We start from the raw sequence: 24,661 nt of genomic DNA on the forward strand, positions 1-24,661 counted from the left end.
TAGTCACCTGATCAAATTTGGCTGCTTGACAACTGGCATGTATTTATGACAGCTGCACGGTCCCAGGGTCGTGTGATTTTGTGACCTGCCCAGCCGGCTTCCGACAAGTAACAGGGGTATCCAGATTTGCTTAACAACCACACAATTCACTTAACAACTGCAGTGAATCACTTTAACAAATGGGGCAAAAAGGTCATAAAAGGGGGCACAACTTACTTAACAACTGTCTTGCTTAGCAATGGAAATTTTGGGTGCATTCGTAAGTTGAGGACTACCTGTACGCTATTCTCCTTTGGGTCATTAAAATCAAGTCAAAAGTCAGTGGGATATAATTAGTCTCGCTATTTTTTTTTTAAAGAATGTAGATAGTTAAAAATAACCAGCAAAGTCAGCCCACTTTTTGATCATGTCAAAGCGAAATCATTTTCCTCCCTTTCTTTGGAAAGCTGAGATCACATATATACCAGAAAACCAAAGGGGAACTCCTACCAAATGTTGAAATGGCATCTCTTGACAAGAAGGTGGTCACTGGCTTGTTCACTGCAGTGTTTGTTCCTGGCTGGGGAATTCTAGGAGTTGAAGTCCACGTTTCTTGAAGTTCCCAGAGCAAAAACACCAACTATGTTCCCTTTCTTGTCTGAAGTGAATGTGCCCCTTTCACACATTCACTTTCTAAAGCTAAAGAAAGTAGTACAGTGTATTGGAGTCGTCACTATCAAAAGCAGGAATAAAAAAAGGTAGATTTAGTGGGGGAAGGATTTAGTGTCCAAGATCTTCAACCCATTGTGTTGGGGGTTCAATCTGATCTCTTTTTGCTTTAGTACAAGGCTTGAACTCTACCAAGTGTGGGTTATTTAACAAAGCATGATTAAAATATGATTAAGCATAGTGTATGGATCTGATCGGAGTCCTTGTGCAAATGAAAAATGGAAGAAATTTGCATACCATCTTTGAGAACCCAGAACTTTTCACTGGTCCATAATTCTTCATATATATATATATATTCTTTTTATTACATAGACAGCACATACACACAACAATGAAAGAACAAAAACAAAAAAGAAAAACACACACACACACAAAAACCCATCATCACATACAGCATGTCATTTAGTTACAGGTGTTTTAACATTTATCATTCTTATACATTTATTATTTCATTTCCTAGGTTATAATATGCAGTTTGGGTTGCTTTGTTTACCATCCCTTCCTCCTGTTGTAACACCACCTTATTTTCCCTTTCTTTTCTCTCTCCCTCCCTTCTCTACTTTCTTCCTTCTTCCTCTCCTTTCCCTTCCTTCTTCCTGTACCTTTCTCCTACTCCTGCTCTTCCCCTTCCTACCCTCTCTCCTCCTTTCTCTCCTTTCCATCCTCCTCTCCTTATCTCTTTCTTTTCACCCTCTCTCCCTTCTCTACTTTCTTCCATCCTCCTCTCCTTCCCCTTCCTTCTTCCCTTACCTCTCATTTGCTCCTGCTCTTCCTCTTTCCCTTCCTATCCTCTCTCCTTCCTTTTCTCTCCCTTCCATTCTCCTTTCCTTTCTCCCTCCCTCCCTTCTCTACTTTCCTCCTTCCTCCTCTCCTTCCCCTTCCTTCTTCCCGTACCTTTCTCCTACTCCTGCTCTTCCTCTTCTCCTTTCTACCCTCTCTCCTCCTCTTTCTCTCCTTTCCATCCTCCTCTCCTTACCTCTTTCTTCTTTCCCCCGTCTTCCTTTCATTCTCTCCTCCTCTCTCCCTTTCTTTTTCTATTGTTGGTGTGTCTATTTTAAATCTGTTTATTTTTCCTTGGGATGGTATTTCCGCCAACCCAGACATAATTTAGTATCATTTCTTATTCCCTTACCTGTGCTAATCTATCCTAACTATATTTTCCCCCACACACAGACTTTGTATCTCTCTGTTATATATATATACTTATATAATTCTTTAGTTATCACAGTTAATAAAAGTCTCTGCTCTAAGCTGTAAACTCAGCAGCACATTTCAGTGCAAAGAAAAGGTCCCTAAACAAAAAATGTCTTTTTTCTCAACCAAGTTTTGTTTACTAAAAACAATCCATTTGTAATGATGCAAAATGATTTAATTACTTTAAGTATAAATGTTCAATATAGTGTTCATAGCACAGCACAACATGTAAACTAACATGGTTTAATAAGCACTATGTCTTATTTGGCTCAATAGGTCCAGGTTTTCATGTACCAGCTTTATACACTCGGGCACTCAAAGGATCACGCACCTAAAGCACATAAGAGCCAGTATGACTTGCGATGAAGGTGTGTAGGATCAGAGAGACACAGATTCAAGTCTGCCATCAGTCACAAGCACCCTGGGCTACCACTCTCAGCCCAGTCTATCACAAGCGTCTTGTGGAGAAAACAAAAGGAAGTTAACAGAGTTGAAAGGGACCTTGGAGGCCTTCTAGTCCAACCCCCTGTTCAAGCAGACCATGTGTACCAATCCAACAATATTTTACAAGTCACAGCGACTGTATTCCTGTAACGTGACAAACCAAAACAAAGCCCACCATGGCTTATGATATTATACATAATTATCAGCCAACTTTGGCAGATATAGAAAGCTAAACAGGCAAGCCAGTTTCTTCTTGGTTTAATCAGTTTTTTCCTGGTTTATACCTGGATCTTGGAGTCAGGATTTCAAGACTGGAGGCTAGACGGTGAAGTCAGCAAAAGAGGAAGAAGGGGAAAGCTGCAAATTGCACTTTGAGCTTGCCATGAGCGTCAAACTCAACTCCAGGACAACGTTCCCTTTCCCTCCCTTCCCCACTTGGGATCCTTCAGGTGGGGGCGATTTATTTGCAGACGCTAAATTAGGAATTAGGGCTCACTGACGCAATATCTTTAAATATAAAGAGTCGCTCGCACCGTTCCCAACTTCCTTCCCCAGGGCATTTCCTTTCCTTGCATTTCCAGACTTCCCCAAAGGGGGCGCTGCCGGCACCCTTTATTCCAACAACCCCACAAGCGCCATCGGCCATTTTACCCGTCGTGCTTTTCTCCCACCAATGCTAATCGCGGCTGCCGACACCGCCTCCCACTCTTTCCTTCCCCTCCCCTCCCTTTTTTTTTCCGCCTGCCTTCGCGCCTGCTCCCTTAGAGAGAGCGCGCGCGCGCCTCTCCCTTCGCCTCTCGGCCCGCCTGACCGTCGCCTGGTGAGCCGAGCCGAGCCGAGCGGAGCCGAGTCATCCTGCCTGCCATTCGACCCCCCCCCCTCTCTCCCTCACCTCACCACCCTCCTCCGCGGCTGCGCGCGAACTGGCGGGCGGGCAGCACCATAGAGCGGGAGTTGTGGGCAGCCGTCGGAGCGGCTAGAGCGCCGACGCAGCGCGAGGCGAGCGGGCGGAGCCGCGGGCGGGGCGAGCCAGTCAGAGTCCGCCAGGAAGCCGAGAGTGATCCGCGCGGTGTGTCTGCTGCTGCTCCTCCTTCTCCTCCTTCTTCTTCCCCGGACAAAGCCGCCACCGTTGCCGCCATCCCCGCCCCCTCACCTCGCCGCGCAGCTCGCCTCGGAACCCCGCCGCTGAACGGAGAGCCATGTCGGCCAGCAGCCTCTTGGAGCAGGTAAGCCGTGGGAGGAAGAGCGAGCGAGCGAGAGAGAGAGAGAGAGAGAGAGCGGCGCCCCAGGCGTGAGGGGCGCCACGCTGGGAAAGGCCCCGGCTTCAGGCCTAGCCGGGGAAGGGGGTGGGCGGCCAAACGGACGGAGGAAAGGCTCGCGCCTCCACTTCCCTCGCCTCCCTCCCTTCGCGAACGAACCCCCGCCAGGCCCGGCCCTCCTCCTCTCCCGTCTCCCCCGCCGGCAGGTCGGAGCGGCCTAGGTTTGGGGCTCGGCTTCTTTCTCCCCTACGTCCCTCCCTCCCTCTTTCCTTTTGCCCGGCCCCCGGCCTGTTCTTTGCCGCCGCATGACTTATGGCTTCTCTCCCTCTTCCCCTTTCTTCCTGCCTCGCTCTGGCCGCCGCCGCCGCGTCGTCTCCGCTCCAGAGACCGAAGGGACAAGGCACGAAAGGTGAGGAAGCCGCGGTGGTGGTGGTGGTGGTGGGTGGGGAGGCTCCGTCCGGGGCGGCGGTTTGTGAGGGGGGCCTCGGGTGAAGGAGGAGGGCGAGTTTCAGCTTACGGCGGCGCCCCTTGTCTCTGCCATGCGTGGGCCCGGGTCCCTCGCTCCCTAGAATAGAACAGAACAGAATTCTTCATTGGCCAAGTGTGATTGGACATGCAGGGAATTTGTGTTTGGTGCAGATGCTCTCAGTGTACATAAAAAGACATTCGTCAAGAATCATAAGGTACAACACTTAATAATAGTCATAGGGTACAAATAAGCAATCAGGAATCTAAGGGAGGAAGGAAGCCTGGGGGTGTTTAACCCTTAAAAATGAGACCAACCCCCCCCCCCCCCCCACACACACAAAAGATGTGGCTTCCCAGTCTCTTGCATTACCTGCAGAGGGTTGCAACTCTGAAAACGGCCGGCTTGGCAGGCCAAGGATAAGTTTAAAAATGTCTCCTCTGTAAAAGGCAAAAAGCAGCCCGTGAATAGGTAGGTCCTTTTATCAGGCTGGTTAAGGGAGAGGTTGGTAGAGTACTGTAAAAAAAAAAAAAAGTTGAGTCAGAATTAAAAAAAATCATTTACCAGAATCAGCCACTGAACCGTTTTTTAAATGAACAATTCAAACAATTGTTCAAAAACAATTCAAACAATTCATTAAAAAAACGGTTCAGTGGCTGATTTTGGTAGATGAATTTTTGCCCCCTCTACTCTTTTCCTCTTTGTATTCTCTCCAATTCGGCCACCCACCAGTATTGGCAGAAGGGTGGTAAGGAATGGCTTGGTGTGAAGACGGCCCACTTCCGGGAAGGCTTTTTAAAAGCAAAAAGTGGCTTTTGATTAAAAACTACCAGTTTTTAAAATTTATTGCACCTAAGTCGCTGCATCTGCAGCATTCAAACCAAAAGTGGGGGAAAGAATGGTCTGATCAGATATCAATAGATAAAAAAAGTAAATATGAAAGATAAGATTAGTTAACTTTCCTTCCTTGTTTTAATGAGTAGTTATAGCTTTAAATGTAGCCTTTGAAGGCCGAAGTGAGAGTAGTGCGCATAGTCAAGCTGCCTCAAGGGCCCAATTTATGGCTTCCAGAAGCAAAATTAAAACTCCTTGAAAGCCATGCAGGCTTTCTTTCTTTTTTCTTGAAATGCCTGTGAATGCAACGACGCAGATTGTCCAAAAAGGAAGTGCTTGTAAACTCTATTATGAATTCAAAAGTTTAAAGTCCAAACAAAGGAAGGGAACTTGGAGGTCATTCAGCCTATTGCTGCATCTGCAGTAATAATATTCAAATCTGGTAGCACCTTTTTTTTACTAGGAAATTCTATTAAAAGACAACTTGTTTGAACCGCAGCTGGTTTCCTCAGATGCATATATATATATGTCTGTAACATCCTTGAGAGAGATGGTTAGTTTCTGCTTGTAGAGAAAGAAGCAACAAAAATAAGTTCCCCTTAGGAATATTTCTCTGTTGTTAGTGATAATCCTGACTCTTGGTGCAGCAGAAAGAAGTTGATGTTGCTTTCTGCCTGACAGCCCACGGTATATTAGATGATAGGTTCTATCCCCCCAACTGCATATGCTAGTCAACTGGCAACTAGCAACTTCAAGTCTCAGATCCTCATGGGGGGTAGTCACGTTACATTTATAGCACATCCAATTCCCAGGTTTACTGTAGTTTTTAGTAAAATATATTGGAACCATTTCCAAAGACTATATATTTGCAAGACTTAATTTAACCTCACTACCTACCACTAATCCCCAATGAAACAGATGGATACTATGAGAAGTGAGTGCATTCTCTTATCCTTGAGCAGTAATAACTAATCTTAAACATGCTCAGTTTCTGACAAAAGGTTCTTCAATTCTATACGTCTTAAATTATTGAACAGTAATATCAGAATTAAGTAACCTTGTTAAAACATTTGTTTTTAGTGCAAAATGGATCAGTGCATCAGAAAGACAGCTTAAATGATGATGATATTGAACCTTACTTGAGTCCTCAGGCCAGACCGGTGAGTGATAGAAAATGTACTTATTTGTTTCATGATGCTCTTTGCTTTTATTCAATCTTTTTCTCATGCCATGAATTCATGCCAGAATTCAGCTTACTTCTCTGCTTTGATAATTTATACTCAGCTCATTCATAATTAGCTGTTAATGCTTGCTAGCCGCTTATAGCAGTGTCTTACACGTTATAAATCTTTTAAGCCTCTTCAGTGGAACCTACTTTGATACATTAAGGAATAATTTTCTACAGATTTGTCTGAATTTCTGAGTAAGTATATTTAAAATAAGCTGACCAACTCTATTCCATGTATTTTTATTTATTTATTAAACTTGTATGGTGCTCATCTCTTCTAAAGGCATCTCTAGGTGGCTTCTAGTTCACCTTGTAGTGCAATTATCAGTTAATTTATAGAAATGAATTTTGGATTATGATTAAAATTAAGTACTTCACCTTCATTAGCTTTTGGATCTTAACCCACTTCTATTGAGATCATACATCAAGTAAGGTCTAACATTTCACAGAAGTTGAGAGCTAGTAAACTATATGTAGAATATGTCCTCTTACATGGCTGGTCTTGGCTGATTCCCAAAAGCTAAATAGGGATGAGTCTTGTTAGTGTTTGAGTAGAAGAGCTAGGAAATATAACCTGTAAACTAAACCAGGAAGTAGAAAAAATATTTCCCAAAATCATAATGTCTTTTAGTCTTCAATAGTCAAGACTTAGTCAAAATAAATGCCCTTTTTATCTACCTGTCATTGTTCTAAGCAATCTTTTAGAAGTTTAAGTGTTGAGAAGATTTTGATGTATAGTTAGATTCAGTCTTCTAGTTTGTAAACTCTTAAAATTCATTTCCTTTGTTTACTAAAAGTGACAAATACTTTCCTATGTGCAAATTTTTGCCGGGATTTTTTTTTTTTGGGGGGGGGGGGAATTTCATCATTTGGAAGAGCCATCCTAGGACTTTTTGCATGATGTTGGTTTATAGTGCCCAGTGACATGGTCATGTGCTAATATTGCACAGCAGTGATTGCTCACAGCTGAGAAAGGGCATCGGTACTTACCTGATACGTCTCTTCTCATAGTGGGGGAGCCAGGATGGGTTGGCCTTATCCTCTCGTTGATTGGACTGAGTCAGATAAGCTCTTGGTATAGGCCCCTGGTCCACCCAGGCACTGCCCAGTTATCGGTGAAGAACTCTATCCAACCCGTTGTGCCATCCATTCCAGACCTTGTTAAGGTTTCAAATTTTTTATTGAATTATAACTTGAACATATTAGTACAACATCCATCATAACGCATATTACATTATCATAACAGGGAGGGTCTGGATACTCCTCCCCCACTATGAGAAGAGGTGTATCAGGTAAGTACCAACGCTCTTTCTCCATAGTGAGGGGAGGAGTATCCAGGATGGGACATACCAAAGCTAACACTAACATACTGGGGCCCTACAACACTAAGCCTGGTGGGCTGTGTTCTCCGCTCTATGAACTGCCTGTAAATTCCCTGTGACCAAATGAAGCCTCCACCGAGGCAAAGTTATCCAACTTGTAGTTCCTCACGAAGGGTGAGGGGGAAGACCATGTGGCTGCCCTACATATCTCTGTCAATGAGGCCTGCGTTGCCCAGACTGCCGTGGTGGCCGCACTTGGTGTGGAGTGTGCTGTGATGTGGCTCGGTGACTGTATGCTCCGGGACTGGTAGGCCGTAGCAATGCAAGTCCTCAACCACCTGCCTGTGGTGGTGGAGGTCACCTTCTTGCCCATAAACCCCGGTTGGAATGAGGCCTCGGACTTCCTAGTTGGCCGGGTTCGTCTGAGGTAAATCCTCAGAGCCCTCTTTACGTCTAGGGTATGCCACTTCCTCTCTAGCAGGTGAGAAGGGTCCGGACAAAAATTGGGCAAAATCAGCTCTTGCGACCTGTGGAAGCATGAACACACCTTAGGTATGAAGGAGGGATCCAACCACAACACCACTCTGTCCTGGTGAAAGATGCAGAGGTCCTCCATAGCGGACAGGGCCTGCAACTCTGATATTTGTCTGGCGGATGTGATGGCCACTAGAAACACCACCTTAAGGGTTAAAAACTTTAGTGACACTGTTCGCAGTGGCTCAAACGGGGCCACCGTCAGAGCGTCCGGCACCTTGTGCAAGTCCCAGGACGGGTACCTGTGGATGGCTGGCTTGAGGTTGGACACCCCCTTCAGAAACTGCCTTACCAAAGGTTGTTGAGTGAGTGTCTGGGCTCTATTGCATAGAAGCACAGATGAGATGGCCGAGATTTGTCTCCTAATCGTTTTGGGAGCTAGCCCCCTGTCCAGGCCTGCCTGGAGAAATTCCAGGACTAAGGGAACGGTGGCTCTCACTGGGTCCTGTCCCCGGGAGTTACACCATGTGGAAAAGACCCACCAGGTCGCACCATAAATGCCCTCCGTGGAGGGTCTCTGGGCAGCCTGGATAGTTTCTATTACCTTAGGGGAGAATCTTTCCTCCCTTAAGATGCTCCGCTCAACTGCCAGGCGGTCAGCTGGAGCCATTGTAGTTCCAGGTGCTCCAGTGACCCCTGCCTGAGGGAAATCCTTTCCTGGGGGATCCTCCAAGCTCTGTCCACCAAGAGCGATTGGAGGTCTGCAAACCATGGCCTCCTAGGCCAATAGGGGGCAATCAGCACCACTGCCCCCTCCCGAAGAATTTTTTTGAATGACCTTGGGAATCAGGGGCAAGGGTGGGTATCCATAGAGCAGTCCCCAGGGCCATGGGCATCGGAGAGCATCCGCCCCCCTCTGCCCCTTGGGTTTGGTACCTGGAGTAGAACCTCCTGGTCTGGCGGCTTGTGCTCCAAGGAGCTGCCGCACGCCTCTGCCGCCGGTTTTCCCACTTCCTGGCACCGCTAGAGCCTTGGCTCTGCCCGTGGACCCCTTCCAATGAGGTAGGCCACGTGGACAGTGGCGCGGGCGCTCTGCAGTGTTTGGGAAGCCACGGTTCGCTGCTCAACCCAGCGGGGAGCAGCGGAGCGCTCTGGCGCCTGGCAGAGTTCCCGCAGCAAGGCTCACTTGGACGGGGGTCCAGCGCTGCCCTCGCTTGCCGGTAATTCGATTCGCGCCCCGCCGTGCTTGGGGAAGCCGCAACTCATCTCTTAACCCTTTGGGGAGCGGCGGAGCATTCCGGTGCCGCTGGTGCCTTCGCGGCAGGGCTTGCCTTTGGAAGGCTTGTGCCCTTTGACTCCTGCTTGCCCTGCAAATTTCTTTTCTGAGTGATGCTTGTTTCACTCAGAGGCCTGGACAGCGTGCCGCTCCCGGGGCGGCTTTTGGCAATTCTTCGCAGCTCAGGGAGCTCAGCCTGCGGTTGCTGCGGTAGGGAGGCAGATAAATTTCTTTTGCTTTCTTTAGATTTCTTCGAATTTATCGGAGATCGAGGATGGCAAACCGTCCAGTTAAGGGACTGAGTCAATAACTGGGCGGAGCCTGGTGGACCAGGGGCGTATACCAAGAGCTTAACTGACTCAGTCCAATCAACGAGAGGATAAGGTCAACCCATCCTGGATATTCCTCCCCTCACTATGGAGAATTGGATTTGTAGTTTGAACATAGCTGGAAGGCATCAAAATGCTGTTACAAAGTGTTCTTTGGTCTGCAGCTAAGCATATACCATAATATTTTTGTGCAGATTCTGAGAGGTCTTGTAAGGAAGGTAAACTACAAAATTGTAGAAGAATTTTCAAGTTACACAATCATAAAGGATAGTTATCAACTTTAAACTGATAAATAGTAGCAATATTTTGATCTGGAAACTTCACAGAAAACTTAAAGTTCCAGTTTAGGAGATAACTAGGGCAGGAGTCCCCAACCCCCAGTATGTGGATCGGCACCGATCTGGGGAAAAATCCTTTTTCCAGAACCAACCCCTGTTGCCCAAAAGGTTGGGGGCCATTGAGCTGCGGTGAACTACAATTTATACAACTGACTATACCTAGTTTCTGTCCGCTGCTAATTATTTCTGTTCCAGTTACTCCCAAGTATCAGCTAAGTTGACAACAGGATCTATACTGTGGGGAAAAAAATACAGTATTGTGAACATACTTAAGGCATCTAATGTGGGTTTTCACATAATCTTCAATGAACAGGCCTTGGTATGAGGAACAGATCCATAACCATGATATGGAAAGTTACCAAGAAGTGTCAGGGTAGGGAACTAATTGACCTTTTTTCAGAAATTCCCACAGTGGATTGCTGTGTAACTTATTAATTCTGGAACCTGGATAATGTATACTTGGTTATTTCTGAACTCTTCCAAGATCCAGTAAATTGCAATGCATTGTCTTTTCTGTTTCAAGCCACAAATATTTTCATTGCCCAGTTTCTTGGATACTTGTCAATTATAAAGATGTGCACATGAGTTGAACTTGCAATTGTGCTCTTGTAATTATATCCTTGCTGTTGATGGAATGACTTCCCTTCTTCCAAATATGTAAAAAACAAGAACAGACCTGTATATACAAACCTGCCCAAGTTTAAGTTTACATAGAATAAGCTCTATTTAAAAGATAGGTCCTAAGGTAGCTTGAGTTAGTCATTATATGTGTACACACAAACACACACACAGACACCTAGACACACATACATGTTGACTAACCATTAATTTGTAGGCTATTTTGTTGCTGTTTCATCATAGTTTGTTCCTAGCAGTGACAGCAGAGCACTATCTCTGCAAGTTGTTGTTAGGAAAGGATGCAACCTTATTAACCTTTTAATTTCCTGTTGTAAATTGGAATAGCACTGGTTAAGCAATAGGCAAGAATAGTCTTCAATGCTAATCCAATTTTGATAAAATACTCATGCATTTGAGCTTTGTCATCAGAAAGCTTTATGAGGCATTGAGTCATTCTAGGAAGTTCTTTAAATGGTGAACAGTGGGGTGTTGTAGATATGTTGCTTATCATACACTTGCTGCAACAGGATATAGCCTTAATTGTGCAGTTAATGGCGAAATCCATTTCCAAGCAATTTCAATGAATATTTTGAACATTTTGGTGTCTGAGTACAGTACCATACTCAGTCTCACCCCTCTGTTTAGTCCTACCGTGAAAAATCTGATAGATTTGTTTAATCTCTTTATGTTATTAAAGCAATTGGACCTTTAGGAAGTTATTTTGTTTTTAAGTGCACTTCGGGCACACTGTTATTTGTAAACATTAACAAATTAAAACCTTTGCCTAAAATTAAACATGAGTTATATTCAGCCATCTGATGTTTGGGGTTCAATTAATAGTCATATAACTAATATAATTATGGAATTATATTTCTCTGTTGCTGTTATCATTCTTAAATATTTTGTTGAATGAAAGTGGGATAAATCTCAGTGTTGTCCTTCCTAGCCATTATTTTAGAGCAGTTGTTAGGCAGCTGCTTATCAGCATAAACTTTTTAAAATCAGACTTAAATGTTCCCTTAAAAAGAGAGTATAATTCCTTTAAGCATTTCAAGATCAAGAAATCAATAGGTCTAATTCTTCATTTAGTTGTTTGGTTTGTTTCTAGTGCTTATGTCTTATATTTATTTACAATATGCTATTTATACTTACACTTGAATACTGTAAACAGAAGATTGCCTTATACTGTTACCTGAAGCTGTTGATAGTGAAGAGTTGCCACTGATTTTTTTTAAAAATTCTGAGCTAACATACATGAGAAATGTAAAGGTTTTAGTGGTCGAATTGCAGAATGAAATAATAGCTTCTTTGTAGTCAGTGATTTGATGCAGTGGTGGGTTCCAGATCCTGTTGCAACCAGTACGGTACAATGGGCCCCGTCGTCCCCCACATGCACACGTGCACAGCGCGTTCATGCATCCTTACCACTACGACGCCTCCGCGACACTCCAGCTGCTTGTTGGAGCATCGCGCAGGCGCCGTACGCTCCATGCACAAAAGCGCCAAAGAGCTGAAATACAGGTAAAGAACTCGGGCGAGCGGGCCCTCCGGAGTGCCATACCAGAATGGTACCCTGCAACCCACCACTGCTTTGATGCCAATTAATTCCATTCAAAACACACATTAGATATTTCCAATGGTTTGATTGAGAAGGTATAATATTCTATTGCTAAGAAATTTGGTATTGAAACATAACAGGTGAACCATTCTTTCTATATATATTTTTGGTGTGTTCATTGGCTTGTAAAGGCATAGCCCAAGATTTCACTTAAGTGATGTTTTAACTTGCATTACTAGTGTTACTTTAAAGAGATGGGTGGAATTCCTTTCTCAACTTAAACCATTTAAATAAACAATATTTAAATTATTTTTGATCAGCTTACAAATAATTTAAATTCCAGTAGCTGGTGTTTTTTTAAAAAAAAAAATTAAGCAAGCAAGCTGGCATTAGTTGTAATTGATCTTCCTGTGTGTTTCATTCTCCACCTATACCTCAGTAAAGTGCTGCATAGATTAAAAAAATACAACCCCCACACTCACTAGATGATGTTTTGTGCCAAGAGTGAATTTCTTTTTGAGGTTTGGATAAGATGTAGGATGACTTCATTTTCTCTGATGCTCTGAAATCGGTATCTTGCTTTTGTGCATTATAAAGAATAATTTCAGCTTGAAAGGATAACATGGAAAGAATGATCTACATATGGCTTTAATCTAGTTTTCATGCTATTATATGTATTGTTCAGTCTAACTCTTTAGTTCTTGCTGTTTTCTTCCAGAACAACGCATATACTGCAATGTCAGATTCCTACATGCCGAATTACTACAGCCCATCCATTGGATTTTCCTACTCCTTGGGTGAAGCTGCTTGGTCTACTGGGGGTGATCCACCTATGCCCTATTTGACTTCTTATGGACAGCTAAGCAATGGAGAGCCTCATTTTCTCCCAGATGCCATGTTTGGACAGCCAGGGGCCCTTGGCAGCACACCATTTCTGGGACAGCATGGCTTTAACTTTTTCCCAAGTGGAATTGACTTCTCTGCTTGGGGTAATAACAGTTCTCAGGGGCAATCAACTCAAAGTTCAGGATACAGTAGCAACTATGCTTATGCACCAAGTTCATTAGGTGGAGCTATGATCGATGGACAGTCAGCGTTTGCTAATGACACCTTGAATAAGGCACCTGGCATGAACACCATAGACCAAGGAATGGCAGCCTTGAAACTAGGCAGCACTGAAGTAGCAAGCAATGTCCCAAAAGTTGTTGGCTCTGCCGTTGGCAGTGGGTCTATTGCCAGTAATATTGGAACTTCTAATAGCTTGCCCCCAGCTACTATTGCTCCTCCCAAACCAACATCCTGGGCTGATATTGCAAGCAAACCTGCCAAACAGCAGCCCAAGCTGAAGACCAAGAATGGGATTGCAGGCTCAAGTCTTCCACCGCCCCCCATTAAACACAACATGGACATTGGAACTTGGGATAATAAAGGGCCAGTGGCAAAAAACCCTTCCCAGGCTTTAGTTCAGAATATTGGTCAGCCGCCAACCCAAATATCTCCCCAACCAATGGGTCAACAGATGAATAATAGTCCACCAGCAATGCAGCCTTCAGCAGGACAACAGCCACAACCTCTGCCACCTGCACCACCTCAACCAACTCAGTTGCCAGTTCAGCAACAGGCAGCTCAGCCTGCCCGTTGGGTTGCACCTCGTAACCGTGGAAATGGATTTGGCCAAAATGGAGTTGATGGCAATGCAGTAGGACAGTCTCAAACCACCTCTGGATCTGCACCTTTGGAGCCCCACCCTGTCTTGGAGAAGTTGAGATCTATCAACAACTATAACCCAAAGGATTTTGACTGGAACCCAAAACATGGGAGGGTCTTCATTATCAAGAGTTATTCTGAAGATGATATCCATCGTTCCATTAAATATAACATCTGGTGCAGTACAGAGCATGGTAATAAGAGACTGGATGCTGCTTATCGGTCCATGAATGGAAAAGGTCCCGTTTACTTACTGTTCAGTGTCAACGGCAGTGGTCATTTCTGTGGAGTGGCAGAAATGAAATCTGCTGTGGACTACAATACATGCGCTGGCGTGTGGTCCCAGGACAAATGGAAGGGGCGATTTGATGTCAGGTGGATTTTTGTGAAGGACGTTCCCAACAGCCAACTGCGGCACATTCGCCTAGAGAACAATGAGAATAAACCAGTGACCAACTCCAGGGACACTCAGGAGGTGCCTCTGGAAAAGGCCAAACAGGTGCTGAAAATCATTGCTACCTACAAGCACACCACTTCCATCTTTGATGACTTCTCACACTATGAGAAACGCCAGGAAGAGGAGGAAAATGTGAAAAAGGTAACTGGTTGAGCAGGCAGGGAAAAGAAATAAAGGGGGAGGGTGGATGTTACTGTATAAGATCGAGTAAGTTGTGAACATCAATACCCAAGTAGATTTGCAGAGGTTATCATTAAGTATATAACTTGGGGCAATGGTATTTAAACTAGAATCTGCTCTAGCCAAATTATAGTTAGTGTACAAAATTTGCGTAGTATAGAAGACATGACATTTAAGCATGTAGTGGCAGCAAATAAGACTTTTTCCCATTCTCCATGAGATGCTCTGGATAATAGTGCTTATAGTTTTGTTTGTGAACTGAATTAAGTAAACTGGATTATGGGTGGAAATGCTATTCAATCAATATCTTTGGCATGATTCCTGTTTATGGTGTCACAGTTTCAAGGAATTAGATCAGCTTTGTATTCTGCAGTTATTTCTTGAGGCACTAACTGATGAGGAATTGGTAAGCAGTATACCACCGAAGTACCTTAAAAACTGCTAAATGTATATTCTAGTTCAGTGGTTCTCAGCCCGGGAAGTGGGGAGTGCAGTGTCATCACAGGGGGGACCACCAAGGCTTGAAGAAATGTTATGATTTAAATTTTGAGATACCTCTGGGGCCACAAAAGGTATTTAAAGGGAGTCTAGTGAAGAAAAGGTTGAGAACCTCTTTTCTAATTATTAGTGATTCTCCCAACTTACATAAAAGTGGTGTTTTTTCTTTTTTTAAAATTGTTGTACAAGAAAACCTTATATCTTGAGCATTTGGAATGAGCTATGTAGTTCTTGGTATCTAAGCATTGACTTAGATACTGATTTATCTAGTATAATCGTATGTTTTGAAAAATCATAAATATGCCCTTTTTTTGCTCCTCTTGATATTTATGCTGAAATATGTGCTTTCTTATAGTGGGTAGGATTTACATTGTCGCATTGTAGTTAGGGTGTGGCAGTGACATGGAAAGATTAATGTAGATATCATAGACTCTAAATGAACAATTATCATTTGCAGGACTCAGAAATGTGACAACCTACAGGTATAATATTTTTAGGGTAACCATGTCAGCACCTAGAAAAAGCAAAATTAATGTTAACATTCATCTTGGAGATTCAAAGTAGTAAAGAAAATACAGGCGTGAAAAATAGCAGACCAGCAGAGATGTATTACTTGGATGTACTTGACTAACTTTATTTTTAATAGACAGCGAGTTTCATATAGTAATGAAGGCACTAGGTGAGAAACTAGGAGACTGAATTCTAGTCCTACCTTAGGCACAGAATCAGACAGGTGATCTTGGGCCAGTTACACACACTCAGCCCTAAAAAGGAGACATTGGCAAACCACTTCTAAGAGATTGCAGGGTCTTTTCTGGGAGTCAACACTAATGTAAAGTCACTCCCCTCCCCCCAAAAATATATTTTTTTATCTTAAAGTATTTGATTAAGTGATTTGATATTTAAAAGTTAAAACTGAGAAAGTCCAGAATCTGCTCTTTCTAATTGGAATTGAGAATCATCAAAAACAAAGTATATGTATCCTTTGGCTTTTTCTAAACAAAATGACTAAGCCAACATAGCTGTTTCAGTACTCCCTGTAGAATGAATCTCACGGTACCTTAAAATGACAGGATTTGTATTTGATCTTCAGCATGCCAGTTTTGGATGACATGTACCCATCAGAATCCCAGCCTAGTAGGAGTTGGCTTTCAGATTTGCTGGACAGAACTATTTATTAATGTGTCTGTCCTGCAGCAAATGTTTATTGAGAACCAGTTTCTGCACCATATAATTCTCTTCTGTTTTGGGGAAGAGACTTCATGCTATTTCTATATTCAGACTATAAAATGCTATTTCTAAGACTGATTGTTCTCACCATTGCAGAATAACGTTAAGTGATTATGTATTTGAAGCTTCAGTTTTTCAATTTGATTACTAGTACATCTTTTTTTTAAAAAAATAGGGTTACACTATCATTGATTTGATAAATACTTGTTACTGTGTGACTCTCTGTAAATTGTAACACTATGATACTGAAGAAACTGTATTTCCAAGTGTCTCTGGATGTATAACAATGTCCTGAAACTGTAACATCTTATTGATAAGATGTTAGAACCCAGAACTGCAGCCTTAAAATGAAAACATTGATTGAATAACTTTATTCCAGTGTATGATGCAAATTCTCCAACTTTTAATTAAAGTAATTTTTCTATTTGCATTACAGTGTTATAAATGTTTCTGTATAAAATATTTTATATTGCTTAATCGCAAAAATAAATTGTCTAATCTAGTATATACCGGCACTTCTGCTAGTGTTAGGATGGCTCCTAATAATTTATTCCCAGCTCATCAGTTATAGATGTAACATGTAGGGCTGTAATGCATATATTTTCCTAATATTCAGAATTGCACCAACAAAGCACATGTTTGAGCTTTAAGAATTTGCCTGATGATTGCAGTCTGCTTTTCATTTGCCTTTCTGGACAAAACACACTTAGGTAATGTAAATCAGATTAACTGAAGTCAATAATTGCCAGGCTAAGTATGACGAACAGGAAGCATTTTTCCTTTCCTTTTCTAGTAGTTTAATATGGTTGACATGAAAAGAGTGTTCATCGGCTTTTTCATGAGATTTTAATTTCATTTTTTAATAGAAACTTGTACTCACTAGGGCTAAGATTTTTAATAGTCTATATAGTAACAGCTTTTACTATATAGATTGAAGTAATCAGATACAGGTAATCCTCGACTTATGACTACAATTGACTCAAAAATTCTGTTCCTAAGTGAGATGTTAACTGAGTTTTGCCCCATTTTATGACTTTTCTTGCCCCGTTGTGTAAGGGAATTACTGCAGTTGTTAAATGAGTAACACAGTTGTTAAATGAATCTGCTCTCTGCATTTATTTTGCTTGTCAGAAGTTTGCAAAAGGTGGTCACATGACCCTGTGACACTGCAGCCATCAAAAATATGAATCAGTTGCCAAGCGTCTGAATGTGATCATGTGACACAGGATGCTGCAATGATCATAAATGTGGAAAATGGTCATAAGACAACACACTTTTTTTAAGTGCCGTGTAACTCCGAACAGTCACTAAACAAACTCTTGTAAGGACGGCCAGTGATAAGGAGAGGTATGAAGCAAAATGCCTTTAAGCTTTCAACTTGTAGCTGTTCTTTGACTGAAATAAGATTGCTTGTTTGGGGATGTACTTGTAGGCATCTAGAGTGCTGCAAAGGGTATGTAGAAAAGTCATGTGTTTGGGACAATATATAAATGCTATTAAGAAAAAAAATATTTCTGTGTGCTCACCTGCAAGTTTCTGTGTGTTTCTAAATTTTAGGCTGGCTCTCAAGGACAGTTCAAACATCATTTTGCCTAGAATGCAAAAAACTAGGGCATAGAATAGAGAACAAGTAAGATACATAACTAGGTATTGTGCAGAAAACCTAATTTTTTAAATTCAAATTGTATGACACCAGACTCAAGGTTGGGGGGAGGCTCACAACAATCAGTTTACAATCAATAAAACAAAAAAATACTAAAAATGATAAGTGTAACAGACCAGATACAAGAAAATAAAGGGTTTAATTCTCTCTCACCAAAAGCCTGAGAGAATGTTTGAATTGTGTTCATATAGACCTGTGATGGCGAACCTTTTCTCCACCGAGTGCCCAAACCGGAGCACGCGTGTGCAGAAACCCTGAGACCAGCTGGCCTGTGTACATGTATCCTCTGGTCTTCTGGTTTTGGCCAGAAACCAGAAGAACAGCTGGAAATGGCGCTCACGCTTACAGAGAGGGCTCTGCATGCCACCTCTGGCACGTGTGCCTTAGATTCACCATCATAGACATTGGGAAAGCGGAAAGGACTTTTCTTTGGTACAAGATGTTAAATATTCCTTTATTTTCCACAGACACTTTACCTACCTTAGTTTGGTTATTGCAGGCTTACAGTTCATCTGAAATAAGGTTTTGCAAATAACAGAACAATGCTATACTGCAGGAGTCACCAACCCCTGGGCTGCAGACCGATACTGGCCTGTGGCCTGTTAGGAATTGGGCTGCACAAGCAGCGGGCGAGTGAACAAGCAAACATTCATCTCTGCATGCACAGGATCTAGATCAGGGGTGTCAAACTCCAGGCACCACGGGGCCACTCTGGAAACAGCAAAGGACTGGTCTGCGGTGCTAATGCCAGTGAAAACGGAGCTTGGAAGCCCATTTTTGCTGGCAGAGCCCTCTGGCCTCCATAGGCGGCCCCAGCATGAGTGACGTCGAGGTAGCCATAGTCACTCCAGCCCCCCCTCCCCCCCGAGTGACATCGAGGTGGCCATTCCCACCCCAGTCCTCCTCTCCCCTCGAGATCAAACACAACCCTGAAGCAGCCTTCAATGAAATCAAGTTTGACACCTCTCATCTAGTTTGCAGACAAAACCATTTCTTTCGAAACCGATCCGTGGTGCCAGAAAGGTTGGGGGCTACTGTTGTACTGTACTGTGACTTGCAACGCATTTAAATTATATAATTGAATTTGTACAATAGTTAGCAAGACCAGGTTTCTCCTGGTAATGTAATACTTCATCGACTTATTGCATTTACAATTTTGTATTAAAACAAGGTTGAATTTAATGGGGGGGGGGACACATTTTATATTAAATGTGAGACGGCCTCTCAAATTTCAGGTTTGTATAAAAATCAATTGTTGAGGTAATGTCTCATCTGATTATTAACCTTTCTTGCCATAAGTCTGCTGAGTCATTTTGTATAAAAGTCAAAATTCTGGTTATTATAAACGTTGGAATAGCCGTGTACTTTCTTTCACAGAATGCTGCATAAAGTTATGTCACTAGTGTTGTATTTTATGGCATATAACTTTTTCCTCTGTGTGTTTTCCAGTAATCTTGCCACTAAGTGGTGACTGGTAAATATTTCTCAGAAGCAGGAGCTTATCCCCAGGTGACCAGATCTACAATACCTGAACTAGGAGTATTGTTGAACTCTTTTCACAATGCAAAAACTTAAAATTGGATTAAAACATTGTAATATAAGTAGATTATGTTTAAAAAAATGTTATGGCCATCACCCTCTCTACTAGTCAGACAAAAAAGTATGGAATAAGATTAAACCCTATTTTGCACTGGTCGAACTGCCCACTTTCATTTATCTTAAAGCAGGGGTTGGCAACCTTAAACACTCAAAAGAGCCTTTGGACCCATATCCCACAGAAAAGAAAACACCAGGAGCCACAAAACCCTTTTGACATCTAAAATGAAGATAGCACAGCGTATATTATTTTTTTTAATCTTTATGTTATGTAAATAAAAAAACCAAGAGTGTGTTGTATTTATGAAAATAATGAATGCTACAGAGGGAAAAAAAATATTTCTGCATGCAATTCCGAAATGGAGTCTGATTTTGAACTAAAAAAAAGGGGGGGTCGAAAACCTCAATAAATCGAGTGCCGGTGGGTATCGCACATTGGCAGTTGTGAGGCATATTTTGAGTGACGGAGCCACAGCAGAGGGATGGAAGAGCCACATGTGGCTCCAGAGCTGCAGGTTGCAGACCCTGTACTAAAGGATCAGGATAGAACAGTAGATATAGAGCAACTTTTTACCCTGAAGGAATCTTGAAATAATTTTCAAATCTCAGGGAATCCCTGCATAAACAATACGAAAATTTTATAGTACAATTCATGTCTGAGCTTTACAATTCCATGTTTCACAACAACAGCACCGATTCAGACTGAGCAAGTCTGAGCACCGTGGGAGGCAGGCAGTTGTATCGTGGTTTGTAGTATTGTGCAGTGATTTGATGTGGTTTTGTTTTAAATCACAATCTCTCACAAAATCCCAGTTGAGAAAGGCTGGAATAGAACAAGGAAGCTTTGCAAGCATTTCTCCCAAGTTGTCCTTTTTAAAAAGAAAAACAAAACAGTACTTTACTGTGGGGATTAATTTTATTTGTATGGCTTTTCCATCACACTTTTCAGTACAGTATGGCTTACCTGGAATAAATTGATGTTTAAAACTGTAATGCATAAAACTCCAATATTAATACACATGAAAAAGCAGAGAATGTCTTGTGAAATAAATGCTTAATCACATAATAAGAAACAAGACAAAGCATTGATTTTATTTTAACTGCATTCAAAGAATTCTGCTTCTACAAGTAAAGTGCTTATCTGTTTTTGCAAATTGGATTTTATTTCCTCCCTCATAGCCATTCATGTGAACTCTGGCAGACTAAGATCCTTGTACTAAGAAACATTGTAGTATACCTTCATTAATTTATCTGTCGTGTCATTTCAGACTTTAAACCTGCTGATTGGAATTTCTAGTTTTATTGGTTTATGGGCTGCTTTGGAACCTTTCTGACTGAAGTACAGGATATAAATACTTTAAATAAATTCATCCTTAAGTTTAAAAGTTACCTAGTGCAATTTATCAAATAATAAAAGGCAATCCCTATCCGTAGGCTTTTAGGAAAAAAGAATGTACAGAACCAAAGTGGGGGAATGGGGACTGAAAAGGGAAAAACATCTAGGAGAGAGTTGGCTTGGTTCTAAGAAAGGTAGATCAGGATCTAAACCAGATCTAGCCTTAGCAACTTTAAGACCCATGGATAAAACTTCCTCATGCTAGTTGGGGAATTCTGGGAATTGATGTCCACAGATCTTAAAGTTGCCGAGGTTGGACGTCCCTAGTCTAAATACATCTTAAGACCCTATTTTGAGTAGGGAGAGGCAAGAACATACTATATTTGAGACATTCAGAAGTTCTAGTAGTACTCTCCAATTTGATAACTAAGGGAGATTGTTTCAAAACAGGTGCAGCCATCTGTTACCAGCTCAAGGTAGAAGAAATAGGGATAGTTGGAGGACTCTTACACATGTTTCCTGTGTGATTTAACTCTTTAGGCCAGGGATAAGTAACCAGATGTCCTCCATATAGCACACATTCCCATACATTTTAGCCATCATGCCCAGCAGTCATTGATAAGACTGTAGCAGGCGGTTGTTGTGCTAGCATTTGCAGTTTAGCAATCTCCAGAATTTTATGCTAAAATATCTTCTATGAAAGCATTGACCAAACAGATCTGCCAATTGCTTTACCAACAGGCGATACTATATTGAATGAAACCTCTATACATTGAGTGTTATCTTTGCTCTTTCAGCTGTATATAAGAAACAGCATTTGCATTGCTTTCATCCTGATCTTGATACTAGTGTGTGATAACCAACTGACATGGTGTTCTGAATAACTTACAAGGGATTGGTCATGCTTGAATAGCTACTAGATTTGCTTGCACTTGTTAGCAAGTGCCACTAGCCTTGATCTTTTAGATTGCATGAACATGGCTTCCTCTCAGACATAAGTCAGTAGAAGCTGATCTTCTTGTTATTTGCCACAGAATAAACGAGCAGAGGTGTATCTCTGATGAGCAGGAGTGGTAGATTGTATAGATTAATCCCTCTTTCAGAATTAACACCAAATAATAAATAATGTACTAGGAAGTTTTCTGTTCCGCCCGCACTATTCTAACGCTAAAATTTATTTTGTTGGCTGCCTACAGAATCTCAAGAGTTATGAAGTTAAAATTTCTAGAGAGAAACCCTACCTTGCATAATATGCCAATAAAATTTGGTAAGAAAAAGAAATGTAAGAGGAATCAGACTGATTTACAGGCTGCTTTTAGAGCTGCAGTTTATTCTCCTAAAATAGCTTCTTTTAGGGGGCATCTTACCACTGTGTTGATTTGAACAAAGTATCCCAAAGACGATAAAAAAATGATCACTTGCCTATTTCTATTAAGACTTGGAATGTAGATAGCAAATAATGCAACAGACATGTATTTACTTTTTCCACATTATAAAGTGGCATTTGTAATTGTGAACAAAATCATGGGGCAGAGTACTAGTTGATATGGCAGTTTTTACTCTTCTGACTGTGCAAAAATTAGTGTATGGTTTAGGTATGCAAAACACATTTATTTGCATGAGATTTCAAAGAATTGGAACGTGCTGGGAGAAGGTATAAATGCAAGGCTTTTTTTAGTAACCAAAAGGTGCTTTTTTTTTTTCAAGAGGCAACTGGACTTTCTGGTTTTTCTTTGAAGACATTTTCCTTCTTTTCTTCACCTCTGAAGAAGCTTCTTGGATGAGAAGCAAAATGTCTTCAAAGAAAAACCAGAAAGTCCAGTTGCCTCTTGAAAAAAGCTCCTTTGGCTCACCCATAACCTGGATAACTGAGAATCTCCATAGACTTTTTTAGTAACAAACTTAGTTTCAGAAGCTTATGTGTTTTAGGGATGAAAATTGGCAAAAAGCAGGTTTTACTAGCAGGTTTTACTAGCATGGTAGGTTAAGAATATGGAAAGCCGTCTCAGTGTTATCTTAAATCTTGTGGCATTGCAATCCATTTCAATACTGCTTTTCACTAAAAAAAAACCTGTTTTCTTCTGTTCTCTTTCCTATAGGAACGTCAAGGCCGTGTGAAATAAACCGCCGGGCCCTTTCACAGAGACTGCAACAGAGATGATGCATCTCGGATATCTTGCAAAAGGAAGAAAGACTACACCAGAAAGAATTAGGACTTATTTCATTGACTCCATACAAACTCTTATAAACGTACAGTTTAAAAAAAAAAATACTGAAATTTCACAAGAGACATAGGACTTTAAAAAAAAACAAAAACAAAAAACCCCTTCTAGGTAGAGTAGAAGTGAAAACTGTCCCCTTTTCTTTTGGCTTTGGTTGTAATTTCACACCATACGCTTTGGGGTTTTTGTTCCTTTTTCGTTTGTCTTTTTACTATGTTATCGGATTTTAAAATCCGCCTGTGGCATATGCCCTATTTTCTTTCCTCTAATTTTTAAATCTGCCGCTTACCTGGTTTCCTGGCCTTCTGAACCCCTCTTCCTCCTGATTTTTTTTTTGATATTTGCACTTGGAACACCGAGTTGTGACTTTCTTTTGGACATCCACCATGGGAAATGGAATGAGCAACTTTTTTTTTTCCATGGACTGGAACAGGAATTTTATGAAGAATTCTGAGGGGTGTTTTTTTATGCCTAGAAGATTTGAATGGGATTTGTCTACGAGGTCATGTCTGAGGGGGTGGTTCATTTTTTCCCCCCTCTCTCTCTCTTTCTCTCTCAAAAGCGAAATACGAAGAGTCCTAAGAAATGTTCTGTTCTTGTGCATTATATGGATTACAGATTAAGTCTGGCTTGATTTGATTTGAAGGCTGAGAACAGTGGTAAAAACTTGTTTGTTTACAGGAAAATTAATTTTGGAAGGAAAAAAAAATATTGTAAACTGTGTAGTGAATGTTTCTTCAGTTTTCTTGTTAAGCCAATGAGGAATGGGTGATGCCTTTCTTTCACCATTAATCACTTCTCAATAATAAACGTGAGATCCTGTTGAGCATCAGTTCTTGGCCTTAGTATTTAGTGGGTAGGTGAATGTTTTAGTGCTCCTGCAGCGCATGATGAGGGGAAAAAGGTGCAGCCATGATCAGCCTGAGTAGTAGCGCTTTTCAATCTGCTGACAGCTCTGGAAGTTGCTGCTCCACTATTGTCTTGACACCAAATCTTCTACGTGATGTTAACAAGTGACATGGAATGAGCTATTTCCATATTTATAGGGCAGTATTTTTAACTCTTGGCCTACTTTATACTGTTGTAGAGGTGTCTCTTGTTTGGTGCTGTTAGCAAGAGGCCACTTTACATGACTAACTATTGAGGGCTTCCTGGTTACAGTAAATATGTGCTTGGAAACAAACTAGCAGAGCATGGCTGATGTTGACTTGACACCCGCCTCTCTCCCCCTCCCCCCAATTTTCATATAAAAACACATACAATAGTATGGGGGAAGGGGAGAGTGGGTGTGTCTGTTTTCAAACCAAGCCTGCCAAATAACAAATGCTGTGTCCTTAAAAAGTACAGTACTGTAATCTGTACACTTCTCTTTGACCCTGATGTGTTTCTCCATGAGAATTTCCTAGCGAAGATTTGTAGGATAATCAGATAAAAAATATCTGTCTTGTCAAATTCATATTTAATACCTTTTGTACCCGTACATTTCCCCTTTTTTTCTGCCTTATCCATAGTTGTCACTTTAAAGATTCCTCTTGATTGCCAATTTTATTTTAATTTTTTTTAATCTAAACCCCCTATTTTTCATCCCATGAGATTGTAAAAGATAGCATGGGTAAGATGCAGTATTTGGGGCACATAGAAATAGCACTACTGCTACTACTATCGTTCTGGTTTTTAACATCTCTGATTCTTTTGGTGACAGATCATTTGAGCTTGGAAAACAA

General features: G+C 41.6%; 1 protein-coding gene across 1 annotated transcript; it reads left to right on the forward strand.

The window, feature by feature from the left end:
* Positions 1 to 1,895: 1,895 nt before the first annotated feature.
* Positions 1,896 to 23,769, forward strand: YTHDF2 (YTH N6-methyladenosine RNA binding protein 2). Its single transcript, XM_032227847.1, has 5 exons — positions 1,896 to 3,572; positions 3,990 to 4,014; positions 5,986 to 6,065; positions 12,767 to 14,353; positions 22,815 to 23,769. The coding sequence occupies exons 1-5, from the start codon at positions 3,546 to 3,548 to the stop codon at positions 22,836 to 22,838; spliced, it is 1,743 nt and encodes a 580-aa protein (XP_032083738.1). The 5' UTR covers positions 1,896 to 3,545; the 3' UTR covers positions 22,839 to 23,769.
* Positions 23,770 to 24,661: the final 892 nt, after the last annotated feature.

This window comes from Thamnophis elegans, chromosome 12 (assembly GCF_009769535.1).
Source record: "Thamnophis elegans isolate rThaEle1 chromosome 12, rThaEle1.pri, whole genome shotgun sequence".
Lineage (NCBI taxonomy): Eukaryota > Metazoa > Chordata > Lepidosauria > Squamata > Colubridae > Thamnophis > Thamnophis elegans.